The 25,021-nt window shown below is 39.8% G+C and overlaps 2 protein-coding genes across 2 annotated transcripts in view; both read left to right on the top strand.

The window, feature by feature from the left end:
• Window positions 1-3,773, top strand: part of kcnk9 (potassium channel, subfamily K, member 9) — a 69,595-nt gene extending 65,822 nt beyond the window's left edge. The window contains exon 2 of the mRNA XM_084738896.1: window positions 2,890-3,773. Coding sequence (XP_084595022.1) covers window positions 2,890-3,773 — 884 coding nt within the window. The remainder of the gene's footprint in view (window positions 1-2,889) is intronic.
• A 16,472-nt stretch (window positions 3,774-20,245) lies between these two features.
• On the top strand, window positions 20,246-24,706 carry LOC146312710 (uncharacterized). The gene is given in 4 exon segments (XM_084739348.1): window positions 20,246-20,344; window positions 23,399-24,208; window positions 24,211-24,432; window positions 24,434-24,706. Coding segments are annotated over 4 exon segments (1,125 nt in total). The 5' UTR covers window positions 20,246-20,305; the 3' UTR covers window positions 24,488-24,706.
• Window positions 24,707-25,021: the final 315 nt, after the last annotated feature.

Below are 25,021 nucleotides of genomic sequence, written 5' to 3' on the forward strand. Positions count from 1 at the left end.
AATGCTATTGAGCGAGTTTCTTTTTTAGAAAACACAACATTGATCATTATCATTACCTGATAAAGGCATTCATTCATTTAGAGGCATATTTCTGGTCATGTAACTTTAACATTTTCTCTTTTTGCTATGTATGGTGGTTGACAGATTAGATGGGAAATAAAGGATTGTGCCATAATTCTCTGTGGCTGCATCACTAAAAGGAACCCCTTTTGCATTTTGCACATCTGACCAATTGTTAACACAAAACATAATGATAGTGTAGCCTTAAATTAATGAATAATTTTAATTATTTCAGTTTAATTTTAATTTAATTTGAATTAGAAGAAATACACTAATAGAATTTGTAATTTAATTCATCAAACAAATAAAAAACATCCTTTAAAACCTTGATAATGCAATTGCTATTACAGTGCTGGTACAATATGTGTCTGTAAATTCCACTGATGAAACCTCAGGCCAATAACACACATTGTACATGCAAATAATAGGTTGCTAGTGCAAATCAGATTCCTGGAGGCGTTTTTTTTTTTTTTTTTTTTCCTTAAGTGCATAACTAAACACATGCTGGAGTGGGTAGGAAGCCAGATGGAAAAAGACAGAATCAATATTTGACAGCGCAAAACTCAGAACTTGCTCCGGACATGTCTAAAATATATTAATAAAAAATGCTGTACAGTACAGTACACCAAAAATATTATGTCTCCATTTGGAAGGCAGTTGTTGAAGCGCTACTCAAGCCAACTGATGGTGGGTGTTTCTTGGCTACGATTTTGGTGTTTAATACTCACAGTTATGGGCCGTGGAAGAGGAGAGATAATCAATACGACACTCTTTATTCAGCTCTGCATATTCAAGAGCAGTAGGCTTCATTCATACTGTAATAACTGTAAACACCCCGCAAAGCACATAACATCATTTATTATTATTATTTATTGCCTTTAAAAGTGAAATGTAACATTCAGCATATGAACCCCATTGTTAGGCCCACAGGTTGGTTTTCAAAAGTCTGTTTGTGTGTGAGTCAGCAGCTTGTGGTCTAAAGATAAAGTTTAATTAAGCTAAAAGCTTCACTGGCTCCCCCATGACTCCTTTCCAATCCCTCCTCCAAACTCTTCTACCTCACCGGAAACTTCTGACTAATTGGACGACCCACTCGCCATAATCTTTGAGCCCAAATAAGATTAATGAGCAGACACATTTCTGTGGCGCGCACCTACTCAATACCCCTTCTTGGCAGCGCTCGCAGACTCTTAGGGAGATTTCTTGCTTGGTCATGTTTGTAAACAAAAGGTGATGTGGGGCTTTTTGAGTGGCGGGTAGACTCGGGTCGCACCCAAAACCGAATACTGTATTTATTCTTGAAAGCACAAATAATTTGATGGAAACAAAAAAGCTGAGAAAACTCAAAATTTCAAGGCAACTTACTTTTTTTAGTTTTGAGCCCAACTCAGATAAGTTTGGGAAAACGTTGTCTTAACATCATTTACTTTCCTTCTTAAAATAAACTCAAATCTTTGAGTTTTAGAAACCCAACAAATCTGTATTTCAAAGATTGCTTAAACTCATTGCATTGAAAGTGAATAATGGTTAATAATTTAATATTTTCAGTGGCAACTATTAATTTTCCAGCATCTAAGTAATGACAAATCCAGTTTACACTCAAGTTTTTTTGTGCATTTCTGAAACTCAAAGATTCAAGTTTATCTAAAGAAGAAAAGTAAAATTATCTCAACAAAAGATTACAGGTCAGCAAAACTTTATTTAGTTTACTTCTACACTTAATTTCGTTTTGATTCAAAATTCAACAGTCTAGTGAGGTTATTTTAACAGTGAGGTTGGTTGTTGGTTACGCAGGGCACAGTAATGTCAGAGTACTACTTTTTGAACCTATCTAAGTATGTTTTTACACAAGTACTAAGTGTAATAGAAGAATAGTATAATATTATTATAATATATTATAATAGCAAGATTTTTTAGTTTCTTATTGCTCAATGCCTCCCAGTTAGGGTGGTGGTAGAGTTCAGTTCATAAAACTGTAATTAAAGTAAAAAATAAAAAAGAGAGAGACAGATGAAAAGTACTGAATGAGGATGTGGAAATATATTTAATATTTATGACAATATTAATCAACTTGAAGTTTTAAAGGCAATAATTACATTGCCGATGAATATTAGGTTAAAAAAAGAAAAAACACCACACTGGCCTGATTTAACATGACTTCCATTATTAACCATGTCTGCTTCTGCTCGTCCATCTCAGCCTTTTCGAGTTGTGAACCCCCACCCTCGTCTGCTTGAGAAACTCAGACACAAAGACCATTGCTTTAACTCTCACAAATACACTCGATGAACTGTATTCCAAGGAAGATTATATCACTAATACTAGTACTAGTAAATCATTCGCCAGTCTAAAATACGGCCCATCATGCCCAGTGCTTGTCACTTTTTGTTAGTGTTTGTGTCTGTTCAGATTATGGTGGTTTATGTTGGTAATTGTCATTTTTGTGTTGGTGTAACCATTAGTAAGGTGGCTGTTGCATTTCCTGTTGTAATTTGCATATGTTTGTGTGTTTGAACCTTACATTTAATGTCATGAAGGGGCTGATGTTGCTGAAAGCTGCTTCTTGGCTCTCATTTTACTCAGCTTCCCACGGTGATGTATTCTATTTTTTTTCTGCAGCCATCTGGTGACCCCAGAAATGATCTTGAGACCCTCTTTGGGGTCTCGACCCCCAGGTTGAGAACCACCGTTTTATCTGAATACAGATAAAGAGACAGATAATTTTGTTGGTTGAACAGATAAAGGAACAGATAATGACTAAACCTCTACTAACTGTGGTGAAATCTTTCTGCATCACTAATTTTTTCTGTCTGTCTGCTCTCTTCTCAGGCTACGGGCATGCAGCGCCGGGGACCGACGCAGGGAAGGCCTTTTGCATGTTTTATGCCGTCCTGGGAATCCCTTTGACTCTTGTCATGTTTCAAAGTCTGGGCGAGAGGATGAACACTTTTGTCAAGTACCTCCTGAAGCGTATCAAGAAGTGCTGCGGCATGAGCATCACCGACGTGTCCATGGAGAACATGGTGACCGTAGGATTCTTCTCCTGCGTGGGCACGCTGTGCATCGGTGCCGCCGCCTTCTCCCATTACGAGGACTGGAGCTTCTTCCAGTCGTATTATTACTGCTTCATCACATTAACAACTATAGGCTTTGGGGACTTCGTGGCCCTTCAAAAGAACCGGGCCCTTCAGAAGAAGCCCCTCTATGTGGCCTTTAGTTTCATGTATATCCTGGTGGGCCTGACGGTCATCGGGGCCTTCCTCAACCTGGTGGTGCTCCGCTTCCTGACTATGAACAGCGAGGACGAGCGGCGGGACGCAGAGGAACGGGCCTCGCTGGCCGGCAACCGGAACAGCATGATCATCCACATCCAGGACGAGTCGCTGCCGCGGGGCCGGCGGCGACGCGAGCCGTACCGGACGGAGGTGACCGATTTGCAGTCGGTCTGCTCCTGTATGCACTACCACTCGCATGACTTCGGCAGCTCTGGGGGAGGGATGGGAGGCCTGGGCTGTGCCTTCTCCCATCAGAACTCGTTCAGCTCGCAGCTGAATCCCAATCAGTACTTTCACTCGGTGTCCTACAGGATCGAGGAGATCTCGCCCAGCACCTTGAAAAACAGCTTCTTCCCTTCGCCCATCAGCTCGGTGTCCCCGGGCCTCCACAGCTTCACAGACAATCACCAGCTCATGAGGAGAAGGAAATCCATCTGAACCCTGACACGGACAGGACAAATGAGTTTCCATGTTTTATACACAAGGTCAAACATTTCCAATGCTGCTCCTTACCAAATCTTATTTCAGCACTTTTTAGTTGTATGTAATATAAAAAGTATTCTTGGGAACAGATGAAGAACACTACGCAGAACAGCAAGCGTGGACACAATGGGATGCAAAGCATGAAGCATGGATGTCTATTTTTTCAAGAGATTGCTCCATTTACACAAACTACAAGACCTTCCTTATTTCAGATTTACAGTACAAAAATTGATATATTAACTTTGGTTACATACCAAATGATGCACACTTGGGGAAATGCTATTTTTCAAAAAGGGAGTATGCTTGTTTCACCTTAACTTGAAGAAACTTTTACCGTTATGTACGATTCCATTGCCTCACTGCAGACAGAGATTTTAAAATGACTTAAAGCATCAGGTATTGTTTTCTATAAGCAATCATATATTTCAGCAGTTTCACCACACATCAAGCCAAACTATTGTTGCCAATGTTAGCATGTGCATTAGATGTCATTTACTGAGTGTGCCATTGGTTTTGTGACATTCTTCGGTCTGTTGATAGGACGGCTGTGTGAAGGGCGTCTGTTTGTCTTGGATTCAAAGGATCATGCTGCTGTTATTGATATTTCACCCTCATCTAGAAGCAGATCTGGCCACAAAAGCTTTAATTTCACCCACAGCCTTTTTCATAATGAGAGATAAAATTGACCTAAAGGAAAATCCACCCTCCTCACTACACTGCCCCATTTGCCAATTTTAGTTTGTTGTACTTTTCTACCATTGAAATTCACGTTCAATATCAGCTCAATGAGAGTGCACACCACCCTACATTAAGTCTTTTACACAAATATTCATCAATCACAAAGGACTAACATCATTTTAAAAGAGAAAGAGACACTAGATTCTTCATTTATAGCTGCCTATAGACCAGAATGCAATGCAGCTAAAGATATCTATGTAATAGTGTGGTCATTCACTGATTTAGTATCAGCAGATGCTATTAGCACATTGGAGTCAGTAACCAATAATGTTATTTGTCCCTGGGGTAGAATAGCCAGTGTGGCTATTTACACCTTGATGTATATAGCCTGCCAATGCAGACACAAGCAATCAGTTTTTCATCGCCAACATTTCTATTTGCACCTGGGGTGTAAATAACCAATGTAGCTATTTACATCCAGATGTATATGGCCCTGCATGGCAGACGCGAGCACCCAGGTGTCCATCACCAACATTGCTATTTGTGCCTGGGGTGTAAATAACCAATATAGCTATTTACATCTGCACACCAGAGACAGACCATGATCTCATCTTAAACCTAACCATGTAGTTTGGTTGCCTAAACCTAACCAAACTGCAAATAAAAACTAAAACATTAAAAGACCCTGAAAATGACAAGCTAACAAAGTCTAAAAATTAAAAGTTAACACCGACACCTAGTTTTACTAATGGACACCAGTCTCCAAGGCAAGAGTTCTGTGGTTACCCAGTTCAGCCATCACCCCCTCCTTGCTACTAAGACTTTGTTGCTCTTGATAGGTTAACTAGGTTGCCAGGTGTAAATAGCCGAGTAGCTGTTGTTTGACTATTCTCACCTAGGTGCAGCCTGGGACCTCCTGGGACACTCTGTTCCATTATGTTGCAGGAGGCACAAGATACAGATTTTTATTTTAAAAAGAATGGTCAAGACTGATGTAGCCGAGACTGAGATATCCTGACTTTTAGACCTTAGAGTGGATCAAGCCTTAAAAGCACTGGATCCTACAATTCCCATGATGCAACACAATAGCATCTTTCATTAGATCCTCACTGCCTCCTAAATGCCAACTATTTGCAAACCCTGGACCTGCAGTTTGTATGCCACCCTTTCGTTTACAAAAGATTTTTTAAGCCTTAACTGAGATAACCATGATGACATCACAGTGATATCATCAGGGTTATTCTTGGCTATTCTTATTTGAAAAACTCCTTCCGGAACTGTTTTCACAAGCTGAATAGTACTCCCCATGACAAGTAAACTGAAAATCACATGTGAGTGCCCCTTTAAAGGGATAGTTCATATTATTTGAAGTGGGTTTGTATGAGGTACTTATCCATAGTGTTTGTATTACCTACAGTAGATGGCGGCTGACACAGCCCCACTTTGGAGAAGCAGCAGGAGTTCTGGTATAAAAAGCTAAGAAATGTGCTGCGGTGGACAGGGTCAGCAGTAAAACGTATTTTAGCCCCCTATAAAAAGGCCCATCTCAAAAGAATATCAGTTGAAAGGATCAGTAGGATTTGTCCAAGCTGTTCAGTGCACTCAAAAGATACCAGGGCATCAAATACCAACACTTTGAGTCAGTAAAGTATCCAGAGCACACAAAATAAAACAGAAACATAAGGAAATACAGGCAGAAGGAAGGTTATCTGCAGAGACAGATAATTCTACACACTTCTGGTCAGTCCTTAGCCATGATTGGAAGGGATAATGTTTATATTTATATATCTATACATTGTTTTATGAAAATATTGTGGCTTATACCTTTAAGTGTATGCTATATGTAGAATATTTTCACAGCTTTTCTTTGCCATCCGGAAACCAACATTATATAAGCCAAATATTGCTCTTTTCAAACCAACCAAACTCAGTAGGCAAAATCAGCAATTTCACCTCACAGAACATAGGAGTTGCCATTCTACCACTGGTAATTTGGTTAGATAGTTTGTGTTATTGTGTGACATCTGTGTTTTGACAGGTTAGTTCAGGTCGACAGAAGTAACACAATAACATAACCAAACTTACAGATCAATGCAACAGTGCACCAACAACTTCTGTGTTCTGTGAAGTAAAATTTCTGTTTTTGGTGTAGGAGTCTGGTTGAGCAAGTCAGAACAATATTTGGCTTATTTTAGGTGATTTCCTGTTGGAAAAGCCTGTCTAAATAAGGTGTACATGTGAGTTTTGCTGCTAACGTTGTCTATAGCAGTACATTATTTAACTTCAGTGCTGGTGCTCTTTGCTTTGCATGTTGACTGCCATCAACCCCACTTCAAATACCCTGAACTATCCCTTTAAGGTGCCATTCTGGCATTTGCTCACTGTCCTATGATGGCCAGATAGCGGCACACATCCACCTTTTACTGGATGCCACAAGTTCCCAAGATCTTTACTGAGAAATATTTGGCAGTCCTGATTAGTTGCAGCAGATGAGTTGTGTTGAGGAAAGTGAATTTACAGGTTCTTAGAAAGTTATCAGATGACTCAAATTATTGAAGGGAACATCACAGAGTGATGACACAAGCTGTAGTAAGAGGATCAGAAGGTGGATTTTTCCTTTAAGCAGCAACCAAAGTGCAATGAAATGACTCCAGCTGAATTCATAAGCAGTGTAAATTTTAATCAAAGGACGTGCATGATCGTGCTCCGAAGTCCTGCATAGTAAGTGATGCATGCCTGTAGCAGCTGACCTTGAGTCTGCTGATGAACCCTGCTCACATCTAACCATGCAGCACTCACTGAGGCCAGAACTATTTACACAGTGACGGAAAACCATGCAGATGTAAAGTGACAACTCTTGAAGTTGGGATGCACTTTGGAGCCATTAGGGAAACACAACCTGATAAACACATCAACATGGAAACGAGCGGAAACAGCAGGTATGAGTTAATGTGAGGGGACAGCTGAAGATCACAGATAAGAAAAGCTTAATAACACCAGTATGATCCTTCCAGTTTCTGTAAAATACCAGAAGAAGAAAAAGGATAGGGAGGATTTTTTATGTTCGGACGATCTGATAAGTGCATGAACTTTGTATGATGAATGGGGAAATAATTTCAAAATAACTTAAATATCTTAATGGCAAATACTTTTAAGAATGATTCACAACATAAGCTTCTTATTCTTTTGCCAAAGTATTTTTCATTCAAACAAACTGTACAATAATGTTTGTTCTCAGGTTTGAATGAATCACGTTTTTTTTGTTTTTGCTCCAATAACAAACGCAATCCCTGAAGTGCATCGGCCAAATAATACAATGTACATATCAAATCTTCATTTCCAAATAGTAGGATTTTTCCGAGATGCATCATCTCACAGAGGCCTGTGTACACCAGGAGTCCGTTTGCATTATAGGCATCATTTTTATGAGCCACAGGCGTGGAAAATATTTGAGCAATTCTGGCTATTTATGTTGAATACAGGCCTGTTTTAAAGCCCAATGCGCCTTTTCTGTCACAGCTGGCCTGATGCTAGCTGTCAACACCACTGAGCTCCTAAATTAAGCAGGATCAAAGCTATAAACATCATTTCTAAATGCTTTTTAAGCTGTAAATGTATATTTAAGTATGTATTGTTTGTAAAGACTGGAGCAAATGGGGAGCTTTTTTTTAAGTTACACAGGGCTGGGAGCTATTTTATTCCCTTCAAAATCAATAGATATTTCTGGAAATCAACAATTCTTACACCAAATTTCTGGACCTTACCTTTCAGGAAGCATTACCTTCACACTGTAAAAAAAAAAAAAGAAAGAAAGAAAAAGAATAATAAAGTTGAGAAAGCTTAAAAAAGTAGACTTTTTGAGTTTACTCAACTAAGAGTTCATTTGTTGTGTCAACTAAGGTTAGGACGTTTACTCAAAGTGCTATCTCACATTTGTCAAAGTTAACCTTACTATTCAGATCTACTCCTTACATTTGATGAACTTGAAATTGTGTGTTCTTATTTGACTTATGTTTCAACATATACCAAGTTGTCTAGACAGCTAGTAACTCATGTAACATATTTATAGTCAAACAACGAACCTTTCCTGAACTTAAAAAGTTTTGTTGCCTAAACCTTACCAAACTGCGACCCTTTACAATGTGTTTAAGTGTACATATGTAATGTACTTAAGGTCCTGTCGCTGGTATTGTCCACTGGTCATCCTTCTCTGTCATCCTTTTCTGTCGAGGATGTGGCACTTTTTCCTTGTGTTTGAGTAACATTTGCTAAAAACTACAGTGCTCATCTGTTTTAGCAAAGTATTTAGTCTGTACCTGTTTTTAAAATTCATTAATTTATTCTTTTGGCCACTTGGGAGCAGCAGAATCAGCTCTAAACACAACACTGACATATTATCACCTCACAAAGTTTACAGTTACGTTTAAATTTTATTTGAAGTCATGTATCTGGGCACCTGATGAATGCAAGCCCAATATTCAGTCTCCTTGTAGCTCTGTTTTGATCTCAACCAACTTCTGAGAAAAACATCTTGCTTCTTAGCTCGTTAGTTGCTTCACTATGTTCTTCCAGCCTCTCCTCACCAGAAAAAATGGCTGTTTAGGTCATCTGTCCAAGCAGCTTATTATGATTTCTTACATTTATTGTTAGGCAGTGACCTCTAGAGGCAATACATAGGGTGAGAAAATGTTTGCATATGGAAGAAGCTGGGTGGATGAATGGATGGGTCAATCCAACACAAAACTTAACCCAGGTGACAGGAATTTGTGCCCCGTGTGAAACCAAAAGTCAAAATTGACCCCTGAACCACATATATGGTGGAGAGTACCAGCAGCAACAGGCTTACTGGACCTTAATTGGTTTAGGTACAAAAACTATTTGGTTAGGTCTAGGCAATAAAACTACAAGGTTTAAAATTGGTTTCAGTTTTGTTTAAAATATCTATGTTATGTTTGTCACATGACAGAACTAACGTCATTCGCACACTGACATAACTCACGTCCCACACATAATTTATATTGAAAATTTGTCACAGATTGGTTAGGTTTAGACATGAAAAACCACTCACTTAGGTTTAGGCAACAGAGCTGTTTGGTTAGGGTTAGGAAGAGATTGTGATGTCTGGTGAGGACGGGCTGGTTCAGTAAGTTAAGTTACCTCACTCAAAATATATTAAGTTAGGGTTAGGGTTAGACAGCTGGCAGATTTAGACCCAGTGTTTACTTAGGATAGGACTTGAGGTGAACTTGAGTATGTGAGGAGATCTGAATAGTAATTTTAACTTTGACAAATGTAGGCTAGCACTTTCAGTTAACTTCTTAACCTAGGTCACCACAAACAATTAGCCCTAAGTTAAGAAAACTCAAAATGGCTTTGCAACTGGTTGCTTTACTTTGTTAGGTTTTCTGATCTTTCTTTCCTTTGTTTTTTTTGGACAGTGCAGTATTCTTCACGGCCTGGTGTTTAACAGGCTTCTGTTAATTTCCTGGTAGCTGAGCATGCCTCACAAGGTGAATGCCATTCTGTTTGGGCAAGTGGTGAAATGCCATGGATCCCATTCAGTCGTGACAAACATAAGCAGGCATGGAGTCCGAGATATGACCGAAAAGCATTGTTTCATTATTGGGAGTATAGCGGCTTATCTAAATATCCTGTACAATATGTTTATAACAACCTTTGGAATAAAAAGGCCTTTTCATGGCTGAGATGCATATGTATTTTTACACATTAGCATACGTGCCTTGAAGAAACAGCAGTCAGTGTTTCTGTTGAAGTGGGCACATTTAAATATGATGGCTGCAGCAGATCTGTTTGTGCTTTAGCAAACCTATTGGAAGATTATGGAGGTCTGACTTTGGGGCTAATAAGAGAGCAAATATGGTTAATGTACAGAGAGATATACATCCTGATAAGTTCTACAAGTTCCTATGAGCAGATGAAAATCGACATCTGATCTAACAACTACTTTCTATAACCACATCCACACCCAACGCCAAAGCAGACTGAATCACTCCCTTACTTTTAAAAGACATAATCTTCATACAACAGCTTAAAAGATAATTCCAATGTTTTGCAACTTGGGGCCTCTTTTTTTCTTCTAGTTTTGGCCATCAGTCTTATCAGTAACAATAACATTATACTCACAGAGGTAATTGCTGAGGTTTGGGAATGCCGCAACATCACTAAAAGAAGCCAGATGGTGCAAAAAGAAACATAAGCAGGCAGGTGATTATACAGGCTTAAAGGTAATTAATGCTTGATTTATTCAATCAACAAATCCCAGCTCAAAGCCAATAATGAATTGATCCTGCTAACAAGTTTGCATGTTTGCTAAAGTTTGATGTATCTTATTCCTGTGTGCCACAGAGCTCCATTATTGTCTAAAACTTTTCAAAAACACATGGGCATAGTTTATTTTGAGTTCATCCCCACATATCCCTAACAAATGCTCTTTTTTTTCTTCTGTTTGAGTAAGATTTTCTAAAAAAAACAAAACAAACAAAAAAACTACAGTGCCCTGTTGTATTAACATGTTCTTTTGGCCACTTGTATTCAGCAGAACCAGCTGTGTACATAATAGGGATGGAGATGGGGATGTAGACATTATAACCTTCTAGGGTTTATATTTTACATTTTATTTGTTACGTTAAAGACATGCATATGGAGACCTGACAAATGTAAGACCAATATTCACTCTCCTTTTTACTCTGTTTTGATCTCCACCAGCTCATGAGAAAAAGAACCTCAGCTCAGTAGTTGCCTTTCTATGGTTATCAGGTAGCCACTAACTTTGTCTGCGTGCTGTTTGGAGTTGGACAGGTAGCCTACAGCGGATGCCTGGAAACAAGGTTGTTGTGAGTAGGCCCAAAAAAGTAAACCCTTATCCAAAATAGACCATGGGTGCTTTCATACCTGAAAGTTCAAACCAGTTAGTTTTGCAGTTGATTGGTTTGTAGATGACTGTGTGTCTGATGTCAGTGTGTTGTCAGTTCAGTTCACAATATAATTGAAAAATATAGGAATTTTGTTTTTTTTTCCAACTGAGTTTTTATGAAGTTGTTGGACCAAATGTCAGTTAAACATTTGGTTCCCTCCTCCTGTTGCGCTGTTTGTCCATTTGCTAATTCTGACAGTAGTCTGCCAGAACTTCCTGGAACTGGCCTGAAAGTCTGAACCATCAAAGAAAGATGTTTTCATGCTGGAAACAAACCAAACCATGGTTCAACTTTATCTAGTTCCGTACCACCTGTTACAGTCGGGTCAAGGTTCAGCTGTTTGGTCTGGACCACAGTCTGGGGGAGGTTTCACATCTATCATTTTAGTTTGTATCAAACTGAAAAGTCATAAAATCCGGTCCAGACGACAGTGGCTTAAAAGCACCCTAAAAACTTTGTAGAGCAAAATTAGGCAATAACTTGTTGGTAAGCTAAATTTACCAACAACATCATATGTTTCACTGCTCAGGGCCCCGTTTCCCAGAGCCTTCGTAGCGCTACGTGCGTCGTAAGTTGTATTTTAAGGTCTTCCTTAAAGGTTGTCCCAACTCTGGGAAACAGCCTGTAACCTTAAGGGAGACCTTAAAATACAACTTACGACACACGTAGCGCTACGAAGGCTCTGGGAAACGGGGCCCTGATTGATTGTAGGTTTATCCAGTCACCTCACTAAGCTTTGCCCTCCTTAGTAACTGTTGCTACTCTTGTCAAACTTTCCATTCTCACACTGCACACGTGCTGTTTACAGTGACAACAATGGCAGATTTAATATCAAAACTGTGAGTAATAGCTGGAACACTCCATCTTTGATTCCATAAAGAAATAAACTCTGAACTCTCAAGCTTCTCATTTCTAGCTGACAAAAATAGATTTTGTCAGTTAAAATGAAGGCTCTCGCTTGCAGATTTTATAAGTGGAGCTAGCTTATGTGAGCTTATGCTTGAGTGACCGGAGAAGTCTGTCTCCAGCCGACGTTTTAATATTTCCATCTGACCCATTTTAAAACAAAACAAAACAAAAGAATATGTAAAGTTATTTTACGGCTGTGAACATGGCGTAACATTAATATTAAAAGACTGAGGCTAAAGCTACATCCCAGCCAACACTAGTCAGATTGCAAAATCTGACACATATTTGTATACAGTAGCATGGGAAAAGAAAGCACAGGGATTGGATTAAGTGCAATGGGTCTTGAAATGGTCACCCAGCTGAGACCACCTTCAACCACCAACATAATAAATTCCAATTTAACCCATGGGAATAAACCAAGATTTTGGCAAATGCAGTAGTGTCTAACACAAGTTTGATTGGAGGTAACATTACTAGTCCGCTATCATTACTTACCCAGACATGCTAACATTCTCAGCTTACATTAGAGCAATTAAAAGACAAAGTTTAATCCATTTTCTACACCTTTTACGTTTCTGAAAGACGACAAAAAACGCCACAATCCAGACTCATGAAACACAGAGTATCACTTGTCTCATAGCCCCATGGACACCGTTTCAACCTGGAGGGATATGCAAAGCTCAACAGACCTGTGGCATCCTAGTTCCGGTCGCTTATCCATGATTGGACATTTGCTGTTTGCAGGAGGGACTTAGCAAAGGATTACTTTTGTCTATAAGCATTTTTTTTCTGTGCCCCTGATGACACCCATTGGAAGTTCCTGACTAATTCATATTTGTGAATTGGTCTGATTGATTGATGCCTGACTAAAACTTACTAGGAAGAGAGACCAAAGGCAAAAGGTTAAATTATGGCCCAGATTTTGAAAACATCTATTACCATTTACTGACCAACCTTTTGATTCAGCTTGGTGTGTACACAGCTTTCATGTGCAGAGAGACATTATCATTGACTTTTCGGGTGATCGCACTTTTGTTGTTGCCTCCAAAACAGTGGTTGAGATAATCAGGCTAAACTACTGGCTTGTGACTCCTCTTTGATGATGTGGCTGTTCATTTCTTGCCTCGTTGGACTTGTTCAGAGTTCTCAAATATTACATTGGTTAATACAGTGTTATTATAACCATTAAAATGATGGCCAAAAGACCATAAATAAGACCCAAGTTGTAATAAACTGGAATTGTCCTTTACACATGTAGGGTTGAGTGAATCTCTACATATAATAAGCATCACTGATAGTGATCAGTGTCGTCTGCCTTCCATTCAGTCCACAGTCAAACTTTTCCAAGCAAAATTTTGGGGAATGTATCAGCCATAATGGATCTTTTTTTTTTTTTCCTTGAGCGGCAGCAGCAAACAAATGAACTCATTTGCTTTTCATGAGCTACAAGTCAGATCGTTTTTCATCGCCCTCCCACACGCACACATATTACTCAGATTTGTCTGCCATCATGCCACATGTCATATTGATGGTCCTTGACTGAATGTTACTCTATAAAACAGATGGCGGAGAGAAAGCGCCACACACACCATCGCCCTCAACAGACAAACAGTGCGACATTTTGTTTTCTCTCGTGGTTCCCCGCCACGTGGCGCCCAACAGCACGAAGGTGGATTGATTCCTGACGGTTATTGGCTGCCGTTTGTTTTTTGGCATTCTGTACGTAGCCGTGCTTGGCTTCCAGGCGTCATTTACTGCATGTGGCAGTATGTGCAGGCCATTTCTCTGTCAATAGTGCCATGTTTTCCTATGACAGGGACAAAGAGACACAAATTGCACTACTATCTGTGTAATACAATATAATAGAAAGGCTGTGTTCCATAACTTCTATTTGTGAGATATCCTTTGCAATAGGTTCTTCTGTAGGTCTGATGAACAAATAATATCATGTACCATATTCCTTACAGGAGATTATATCCCATCTCGTTGGCATCCGTGTGGTTCGACCGTCATGTTGAACCGACCAATGTCTTTTGTCACAATTTTTGAAACTGATGTCTGTACAGTACACTCCAGTATGGGTCCCCTCTCTTTTCAACACGCAGAGAAGAGATTGTTGAGAATTGTTCAGAGTGAAATGAACATTTTACATAACATTTTACATTTGTATGTTTTCTTTTTTCCTTTCCTTTCTTTTCTTTTCTTTTTTCTTTTTTTTTTTTTTGGTGCGTGTGTGTGCATGATTTGGTGTGGATGACTCACTGGGTTTATACGGCCTGGGTGAAGCCATAACACACTTGAATAAAAATGATGAGCCTCCTTCTGAAACACCTCTGTCTGCTTTTTACTGCCTAACAACTCCAGCGGCTCCACTGAGAAGTTATTTTACATTTCACAAATGAGTTTTTCATTGTTAAAAACAGTAAAATTCAGGCCTGGAGCTGTAGTATTACTTATTCATTAAAACAACAGTCTCAATGATTTCTAAATGCGCCACAGGCCGGTTTCTCAACTAAACTGATTCAAGATCAACTTTGAATTTACTCTTTAAGAATTTATTAAAGGTACCTCTTGGGTATGTTTCATTTACAAAACTAAAACTAATATTTTTCTCAAAATTGCAGAACTTTTTGTTTTTAAAGTCAATGTTTAGAGAAGTGTGGCCTTCTAACATTTCAAACTCATGGAGCCTGTCCTCCAACAGTTTCTGCTGATAAATACAAAGAGACACTGAGAGCTAAACTTTATTGTATCAGCCTTAAATATTAAGACTTTCATACAAGAATAAAATCAGAGTGGAAAAATCTGCAAACTGCAAAAGAGAAAAGATATAATTGTATGCTAGCACAATAACAATGTCACTGTTTTGCTCATTTAACTTTTACTTTGCATTTGTAGATCTCTGTCTTAAAGGAATACTTTGACATGTTGGTAAATCCTCACAACATTAGGTGTAGTGTCAGAGCTGACATTAGCTAACGCTGATGTAACTTAAATTTATACATCAGCTACATAGCGTTATGTGGCCTGTCTTGTCAGTGTTTATCTCAAGAGAAATGTAATCTAGCTAACTAGCTTTGTTAGCATCACTACACTTAGCTTACCTTTCTTTTGGCTTTCTTTCTAAGTCCCGACAAAAGTTTGACATTGTCCCTGCCGTCTCAGTAAGCGTTGCATTGCAGAATTTACACACTGCTGTTTCTTTTGGGTGCTATTTTGCAGATGAAACTCTATTTCATTTGGGGAGCCAAATTTTATTACAGAAGATTTGGCTGACATCTCCTCCCAGACAGCCACAGCTTCTTGTGCAGTCTGCCACATTCACTTTCTTGGAGAGCGTGTGAAGGCAGGTGGGGAGGGGTGACAGGCAATAACAGTAGGCTAACAAAACTTTTGAATTAGAGAAGAGTCGAGTTATTGGATACATTTGAAGCTGGAAGTGTTACATCCAGTCACAGTAATGACGATAACAAGTAAATCAGACAATGCACAGGGAATTTAGTGATATGCCAGCAGCTGTGGTCTTGACCAGTCTTGAAAAAAAATCCTGAGACATATTTGTCTGAGACCGAGACGACATATTAAAAATACGGTTCATTCCGAGACCTTCATAAAGTGGTCTGTAGACCAAGACTGATCCTGATTACTACAAACCTATCTCTTAATTTGATTGATACCACTCTCAGCTTAGCATAAAGACTGGAACCAGATAGAAAAGCTAGCCAGGCTCAGTCCAAAGAAATCTACATGTTAGATCATAGCTGTTGAAAACATGTGAAAACACTCAAAACTATGTAGCACTGAACTGTGGAACTGCACCAGTAAACTGTTTGTTCATGGTTTCTGTGTTCTGGATTTTTTGGGTGGCCTTGAAACATGGCTTGGTAGTGTGCCGGAGCCATTGTCCCCCGACACTACATAAGCCCCACAAACGGACACGTCTCTCCTACCCCTCACCCTACCTAACTGTCAGTTACGAATGTACCTTCAGTGACTCTTTCAGTCCAGAGCAGCACAGCAGTTTACTTCAGCTCACTTCAGTTCCAACTACCTGAACCAGAAGAAAGAAAAATACTGTCCTGTCACCGTGATTTTTTAATCATTCAAATTTGGCTGAGTGACACGCTCAGAACATGCATTTATTGTTGATTGTTCTTTAATTCCTCTCAACACATGATTGTAGGTTTGGTCTCAAAAATGATCTTGTGTTTAAGACACTGGTGAACATTAAATATTGGAAAATTAGTCTTCAAAATCCCATATCAGAGCAACATGATGGCATAGAGTGCAACACAATACAAATTCTGACAGATTTTAGCTAATAAAGAATCTCTGCTGTCCAGGCGCCTTCTTCTTGTCTCCACTCGGTCCGTGAAGTGCAGCTGGATGTTCAGTAGGTGGGAGAATGAGCAGGCAACATCCCTTTTTATCCCTTCCCACACCGCAGTAATTATACTGTCAGCTGTGAACGTCAGGCAACGCAGAGGGCGACACAATAAGAACAGTGGCAGAGGGGCGTTAAGGCCATCTCTTGGCGTCAAGCCTGTAATTTTGCATCTTAAATGATCATGTAAGCGCAGCCAAGTTGTTCTGCAGCGGGACCATCTCCTCCACCACGCCAATGATATGATGAAGCTTTGCAATAAGCAGGTGCTGACATGCTGCTTTTTTTGGGGCCCGAGGCCAGAGAATGAGACAACAGAGAACAGAAGATTTTCAACGATGATTGAGTCTGTCTGCCTGATGAAAAATGGATCTACTGTAGGAAGCACAACTGCCCACTAATACGAGCCTCATCCATCGCAGGAAAACTCTGCGACAGTCTGTCTCTAAATATAATAAATGGGGCTGACGTGGGAGCGATGGAGCTAAAATTTAAAACAAGCTGCTGTCGGAAAGTGATTAAGATCTGCAGATATTCCTGCAGGCAACACACACCCCATCATTGTCTTATCTTGCCTGTCTGAAGATATTTACCCTGAAAACTATTACCAAAGCCGGGGCTCGTAAGAGAATTTGATCAAAGTTGAACTCCAGTGAATGTTGACAATATTAAGGACACCTCTGTGATGTAGAGTTGCAGCACCTTTACCCACTATTTAATCTTTGAAGTTTACAAATCTTTCTGCTACACTTGCGCTTCTCTTTATCTCCTTCCTTTGGACTTGTTTTGATTTAATAAGTGAAGGCAATAAGATACAGAGGCTTTAACTAGATTAATCTAATCAGTTCACTTAATAATGAGCATCTTTAACATACATCCAGTGTACACATAAGGCAATAAAACACTACAAAGACACTATGCTGCTGCAGAGGGTTACTTTTTTATTTGACATGTTTTTGTTAAGGCTATATGTAACATTTCCACAATGAGGTCTCTCTGATGTCCTCCGGTTGCTCTGCCTCAGCCTGATTGACAGTTATCCCTGATGGACAGTTAAGTAAACTGCTGCTTAAATGTAGCTGCTGTTAGCTAGTTAGCACAGGTAGTTAGCCATGCCAACTGGCAGCTAAGAGCACCAGAGAAGTGTTGGTGTTGACACCACTAGCACAGGAGCTTTGGACTTGCAGGAGGAGGAGGTTTTCATGCCAAAGGCAGGTGGGCAACATAACTGGGACCAGCAACCTTAACAGGCATCATGTCAGAGGTGAAGAGATCAAAGAGGACATTGAAGGAGGAAGAGGAAAGAGAGACCGAACAAGAGGTTGTTGGACAAGTGTAAAGGCATTGTCACGCAAGACATGTCTCATGACATGACATAAAAGGGAAAAACACAGAGACGACAATTTCAGAGACACCGGAGGAGTGTTTCTGTTTACATCAGTACCGCAGGAGCTTTGGCCTTCTGGACGCGTGGAGAGAATTGGTAAGTAAGCTATTGCACTGTACAGAAAACATCTCTGTTTAAACTGCCCTCTCCTGTAAAAGAGTATGGATGAACCAAATGTGCACTGGACACAACTGGGACTGTTCACAAATAATATAAGACATCTTACCTACAGATAGACAATGCTCTGGGCCAATTTTCTCTCTGACATGACTCCTCTGCTTCTTCAGACGTCCTCCGTCCTGAAAGATGACGTGAAGCAGATGTGGTCCGATTTCTGCTCCAAGAACCAAGCAGTAAAAAGTCCTCCCCTCTTTCTCAGCATTGGGTGTATCCAGGTATGTTGGTTTGTCTTCTTTTTTATAAAGCAAAAGGAGCCCCAGATCATGTTCGCTTGATGTTAATCACACCTTTTCTGCCGCAATACTATTTTTAATGTGAATAGTCAGGCGCATTGGAATTTGCCTCTGAATTATTCTGAATGTTATGCCCTTCATGTCATATTCATGTCACTGTTGGCGTGTAAAGACCTTAAACATCAGACTTTCCTTATGGAAGAGTTTAAAGTGTTCAGTATTTTGCCGGAAAAAAAAGCGAGAAGTATGGGAAATCATAAAGAAACTGGAAGGGGACTTGGAGGGTGCACACCTACGCCAAGTCCAATAGTCTTCTATAATTCAGATCTAAAGTATTTCTATATACATTTCTCAAACTATTAGAATTATGTCAAAATATAGTTGTGCTATTATGCACTTGCGAAGTGGAGCTAATATTTCCCAGACTTGACATATGTCTGTGAAAACCAGAAAACTTTTAAAAATTTATGCATCAAAGACGTAGATTAAAATGACATTTGTGAACATGGCAGCTTGTTATCAACAACAGTTGTTATGAAACTGCATGATCATAAGGGAATCTTTTTTACTTGGCTCAGTTTAAATTTACGTATAAAAATAAGTGCATGTGTGATGAATTCAGTTCATTTAGCTGGTGTTACAATTGACCTATCTTAAAATGTTAATGGAAGTGAAAATAATTAGTGTACCTACCCCATTATTTGGACCTGCTCCAAACTTTAATGGGTTCTTCCTTAGCCCATGCTACATCCTTCCACCAAGTTTCCTGAAAACAGGGCCAGTAGTTTTTCCATAATTCTGTGGACAAACAGACAAACAAATATAACACATTATGTCTCTGATAGAGATAAAAATTCAATGTTGTGTAACACAGTGACCCCTCATATTTTTCTTGGGTATTGCACTGTTGGATTCCAAGCCCCAGGTTGAGAACCATTAGCATAAATATTTCCTTAAAAACAGTGTATTGGTAATATAGGGTTTGTATTTCTGTCTATAAATAACACAAATTAGAATTTCCCTCAAGGTGCTGTACAATCTGTACAGCATATGACACCAGAAAGAGCAACAGAGGTGGGATCGGTCTCCCAAGATGAACAGACATGCAATAAATGTCATGTGCAGAAATCAGATCAGCACAAAAATAACAGTATATACATATATTGGTGAGAAAAATAAAGATATACTGTCTGTGGATTGTAAAATACAAGTGAATAGTAGAAATACCGTTACACACTGTATGTTATCTACATTATATTCAAATTTGAAGGCAACACATGCAGGCTGAGCTCATAAAATATCGAGTCAGGATGCATGAAGCTGTGCTGTGTTTATTTCCAGCAGCTCGTTGACAGCTGCCTGTGTTCTCCACATAATGATGATGAGGCCACAGAACTCCACTGAATATGCAAAGGAGGTCTCTGGCACCATCTAGTGGTCGCTGTAATGCAAAAATCCTTTGACTTCTTCATTATCATCTGACAATTTTCCAGTCCTTGTATGTCGATATAAAGTTGCAGTGCTGGCGAAAACAAACTGTTGTCAACAAGGCCCCGCCATGAGCGTGCACACTGGCTGCCATTAAGCAGGAGATCATTAGAGATCACTGTGTGTGAAGCGCTGTGACCCTAATCTGCCTAATGACATTATGGCTGCTAAAACCTATTCCAGCTGCAGAGTCACCGCCTTTGGCCAGGTGGCATGGAGCAAACACACACACACACACACACACACACAGAGGACAACAACACGATCATTCTGCTGTGCTGCTGAGAGAAGTGATGCAACAAAGAGTCAAGCAGGAGATGTTCTCCAAGCCTGTGAGTAAACTGTACTGCAGCATCTCACCAACTAACATTAATCTGGATTTAAAAGGTCTGTTAGTAGCAGGTGAGTTAGCTGGTGTTCGCTTGAGTGTCATGCAGTAAAAATGAGGTGTGTGTACAGAAATCCTGTCAACGGCTTTAAGCATGTACTGTATATTGTGAGACTTTACAAACAAATATACATCATGTTTGGCTTTGATTAGGAAACTGATGTAGGGAACCTTTAACTTCTGTGTTTTCCTAGCAATAAATAGTAGTAATCTGTATTCCACTTGTCCTTATTGTAAAAATTCTGGTAGAACTTTAGGGAGTGCTGGTTAAATTCACATTATATCCTTTATATTATATGTTTTACATTTACATTATACATTTGGAGCATTATGGAATCCTCAGTTTGGCATGAAAGAAGGTACATGTGTGAATGTTACTGCCTCTTTGCAATTTGGCAATGACATTCACACATGTACCTTAATATATATCAGGCGACCAATATTATCGGGCCGATATTGGCCTATCACAGCTATATCGATCTATATTGGCATCTGCATATATGCTGATATTGGGCCTTGATGCAAGTTTTATATAGATATTTGTTAAAGTACCAGCTACAGTTTACTGTTTAGATGCCCTGTTGTAATTAAATAATAATAAAAATGTAATAATAGTAATAAAAAAAGGTCAGACATCTTGCCTTCCTTACGTGTCTATTTGATTTTGCACTTGAGGGATCATTGCAAAAAATGTGTGTGTATATATATTTTCTGGATTTTGTGTATTATATTCTGTATAAAGAATATTGGCTCCAAAAATACAATTGCCGTTGGATAAAGGATTCCAGCTAACAGCTTTGTAATCATTAACAATTTACCAATGCTTTTAAAAACAAGAAATATGTAGGAGCAACTGGCTCCCTTTGGCTTGTGTCTGACATTAACTTTAGCTAACTCTTTAATTAATCACAAACAGATCTCTGCTGGACTGTTCAGCTACGTGTGTACGCTTCTAGAACAGTTGTTCGAAAGCTTTTTGAGTCATGACTCCCCAGACGAACCAGGTTGGTGTTTGCGACCCCCGACCTCCCGTCTGCTCGAGACTGCTCAGGAATTACTGTATGACACACAAACTCACATTGTATCAATGGTACAGATGCTGAGATGTAAAAAGCTACTTCCTGGCTCTCATTCCATGCTGTGTGCACAATATATTATGTTATTTTATTCTATTCTCTACCCCCAGGTTGAGAACCCCTGCTCTAGAACATTAGTTTCCAAACGTCTTTGCTCGTGACCCTTTCATATTAAGTGTGTCCTTTTGACCTCTCATCACAGGTTGCACACTGTAAGCAGTTTAATCTACTGCAGACTTGCAGTAGACTGCAGTCGACTGATTAATCGGTTTGGCTGATTAATCCGCACCAGTTAGGATGGTATGGATGGAACTTGGCACCAATACTGGCCTATACGTCAAGCAGAGCAGCCGCCTTTCTGGAGAGACTGCAGACATGCTCTGTGTCCTCCTTTATAATATCAGGCCTCTGAGCTTGAAGTACTGACTCTGAAGAAAGAAAGAAAAAATAAAAGACTCTTCTTTGATGTTTGATATTATTTTAGTTATTTATTCTGTTCTGTTTGATCAGTTCAGTCATCCAGATTAATTTATTCAGGCATTTGTGACTTTGACTTAGATGTTCATTTTATCAGTTATACAATTTTCGATATATCGTCTGCTTAAACAGCTATCGGTGTTTTCCTGCTTCAAACTATGGTTGTTATATCGGCCTTTAAAAATCCACCAACAAGTGACCTCTAGTTTAATCGAAAAGTGATTTTTGAATCATTTGGAGGTCTGAAGAAGTAAAACTACAGAACACATAATTCTCAAAAATTTGGATTTGTCTTTTTGCATACTTGGGCAGTCATCTTATGACCATCTCATGGTCATTTTGTAGAGGTGCAGGCGCACAAGTTGGGAGCCACTGCTGCTGCGAAACACCGTGCCCAAAATACACCCAGTGGCCACTTTATCTGGGGCTCCTGTGGAATTTAATACAATCTCAGATATGTATTATCTCAGGATAAAACCCTGGATCCAATACAACAACTCAGCCATAAATTCAACCTTTACAAAGACAATAATGTTCAGTTTTGATTGAATATTTAATTGTATATCTATCACTGAAGTTGTAGGTTGTAGGAGTGTTAACCTGCAATGCAGTATATTGAAAGATGAAGCCTATCCAATGTTTTGCCCCATTTGAAAAACATGTGGGTAGAAGAATGACATATTTATTAATTGTTAATAATAATAATAATAATAATAATAATAATAATAATAATAATAACATATTTGTAAAGGTTGAATTTATGACTGAGCATGTGATTTTCAGATGTACGTAATTAAGTGGCCACTCAGTGTAGGTTTAATAATTTATTAACAATTATCTCTCAAAACCTGATGGATAATAGCAGTGCAATAATGACACAATAAAGCTTATGATCATTTATTGGTGATTTACTAATTTAAACTAAGCTATGAAGCCTGCAGTCCTACTGAAAATGTTAGTAAGCAATGAATTTCTCAGTTCATAATAAGCCATCAAGTCTGCGGTCGTAAAAATTAATCAGTTGTTAATAAATGGACCATGACCCAGATGCTGTGCAGCTATTTTTCAGGAGCTAAGTGGTCAAATTGTTCCTCGGAGGGGTCTTCTGATGAATTAAAGAAATATTAAAAAACAAAGCCGCTAAAGGGATTATTCACTACCTGGCACTCCCAAAGTTGTCCTGATTAATGGCTTACTGTCTATAAAGCATGAATGGATGATTTATTTACACTAATACAGACCATAATTAGGGCATGGGTTAACTTTAAGCTCATGTAATGCTGAAATAATTTTCCTAAGAGTACCACACTTATTACATTGTTTAGACTTCATTATGCTTTACAGTGTTGTGTTAAACATTTTTCAAGGTTCTGTGTAGAAACAGTGGCCACATAATCATTTCAGTTATAAATTTGATTGTAGTCTCTGTTGTGTCTTTTGTTCAGGGAGCTCCCCAGCGAGAAGAAATGTTGACCATCCAAGTTAAAAATACCATGTTGCATCTGAATGGCCAAAACCTCAGACAGGCAGCTAAAAATGGCCGCAATTCAAAAACACCTGGCCTCCATCTGTCAGCAGCACATGGGAAGGAGGCAGCGGGTCGGCTTACGGCCTGCTCGCCGACCCAGGAGGGCACAGCACAGTTGGACTCGCTGCTCAAGTCACCCCGGCCTGACTCAGAGAGGGGGGCCGAGAACCAACCGGTCAGACGCCCTCTGAAGCTCGCCCCACTGGAGCTGCCGGAGGAAGTGAGGGAGGCTCAGAGGCAAAAACTCAAGCAGGAAGTCAAACCTGCTTCCTGTAAGCTGGACATGTTGGTGAATGAGCCCCAAGCGAGGAAGGTGAAATCCTGTGCCAGGCAGAGACTGGGGAAAGTGTGCCCTACTGCCTCCATTGAGCCACTCAAAGTCCAAAACAGATCCTCCAGGCCTCAGCTGACACGCTCCAACCCCGTAGAGCCCACTGGAGACAGGCATCTGGAGGATGTGGTGTGTCGAGGTGCCCCAGCTCCTCTGTGCAGCAAGCCCGCCCCTCCTCTACTTTCTCCCCGAGTCAAAACACGGGCTGCGTGCGGCTCAGAGGCGGCACGTCCAAACCAAACCTCCCTCCAGCAGGAGACAGGGAGGAGGCGACTGAGGCTGAGAAGAGCACAATGCCTCGAAGAGGATCAGTGCAATTCAAACACGTCAACAGGGGGATTATCTGCAGATAAAGGCAAGCTGGCCCAAGGTGTCCAAGGCAAAGGGCAGCGGGCTCCGAGAGGGCTGCGAGAGGCCAACCGAAAGCTGGGAGAAGCATCAAAGAGCCTCCCGCAGCCCCCTGGGAGTCTGGAAGCGTCGGGAAGAGCCATCAAGAGGATTGCAGTCAGCAATCTGCAAGATGCACTCTGAACCGGCAGTTGGCTGGAGGTGGAGGCAGCGAACGTGCACTTGACGGTGTTAAGCCAAGTGCTTCTAACTGGAGATTAAAGAGGAAAAAACCTCTTGCTCACAAAGCAGAACAATGCTGTCCCACTGGAACATCTCCAACTGTAATTAAATTGGATCAAAATTGCAGCTCAAAAATGATGCCATGCTTAGAGATGCATTTATGTCATGAAGAAACTCACTAGGAACAGGCTTATATCCCAGTCTGCAAGATGATTCATAGTCTACAGAAAAAATCATGTAATCCTTCAACAGGTGAAAAAAACACATGTAGGAATCAGAAAATGCTTTCTAAAGTTGTGCCATTATACTGTATACCAGAGGTGTGGACTTCACCTGAATTGAGCCTCTTGACTTGAAAATACTTATATAATAATAAGTTTGTTGTTTAAAAAGTGTGCCACAAATCAATTAATTTCTGTCATTACCTGAATGAACTAACATTAATGTTATGGTTGGGCACCTTTCAAAAGAAATGATACAGGACCAACACCTTTACCTGGAATTCGGTACCAGTACCCAACGGTACCTTTTTTCAGTACTTAACTACCTTGGCAAATTATGTTTCTGTTGAAAAAAATACAAACAAGCAATTTAAACATTATACTGTATGTTGAACATTTTGTTATTTATTTAGAGCAT

This window comes from Lutjanus erythropterus, chromosome 16 (assembly GCF_056507025.1).
Source record: "Lutjanus erythropterus isolate fLutEry1 chromosome 16, fLutEry1.hap2, whole genome shotgun sequence".
Classification (NCBI taxonomy): Eukaryota; Metazoa; Chordata; class Actinopteri; order Lutjaniformes; family Lutjanidae; genus Lutjanus; species Lutjanus erythropterus.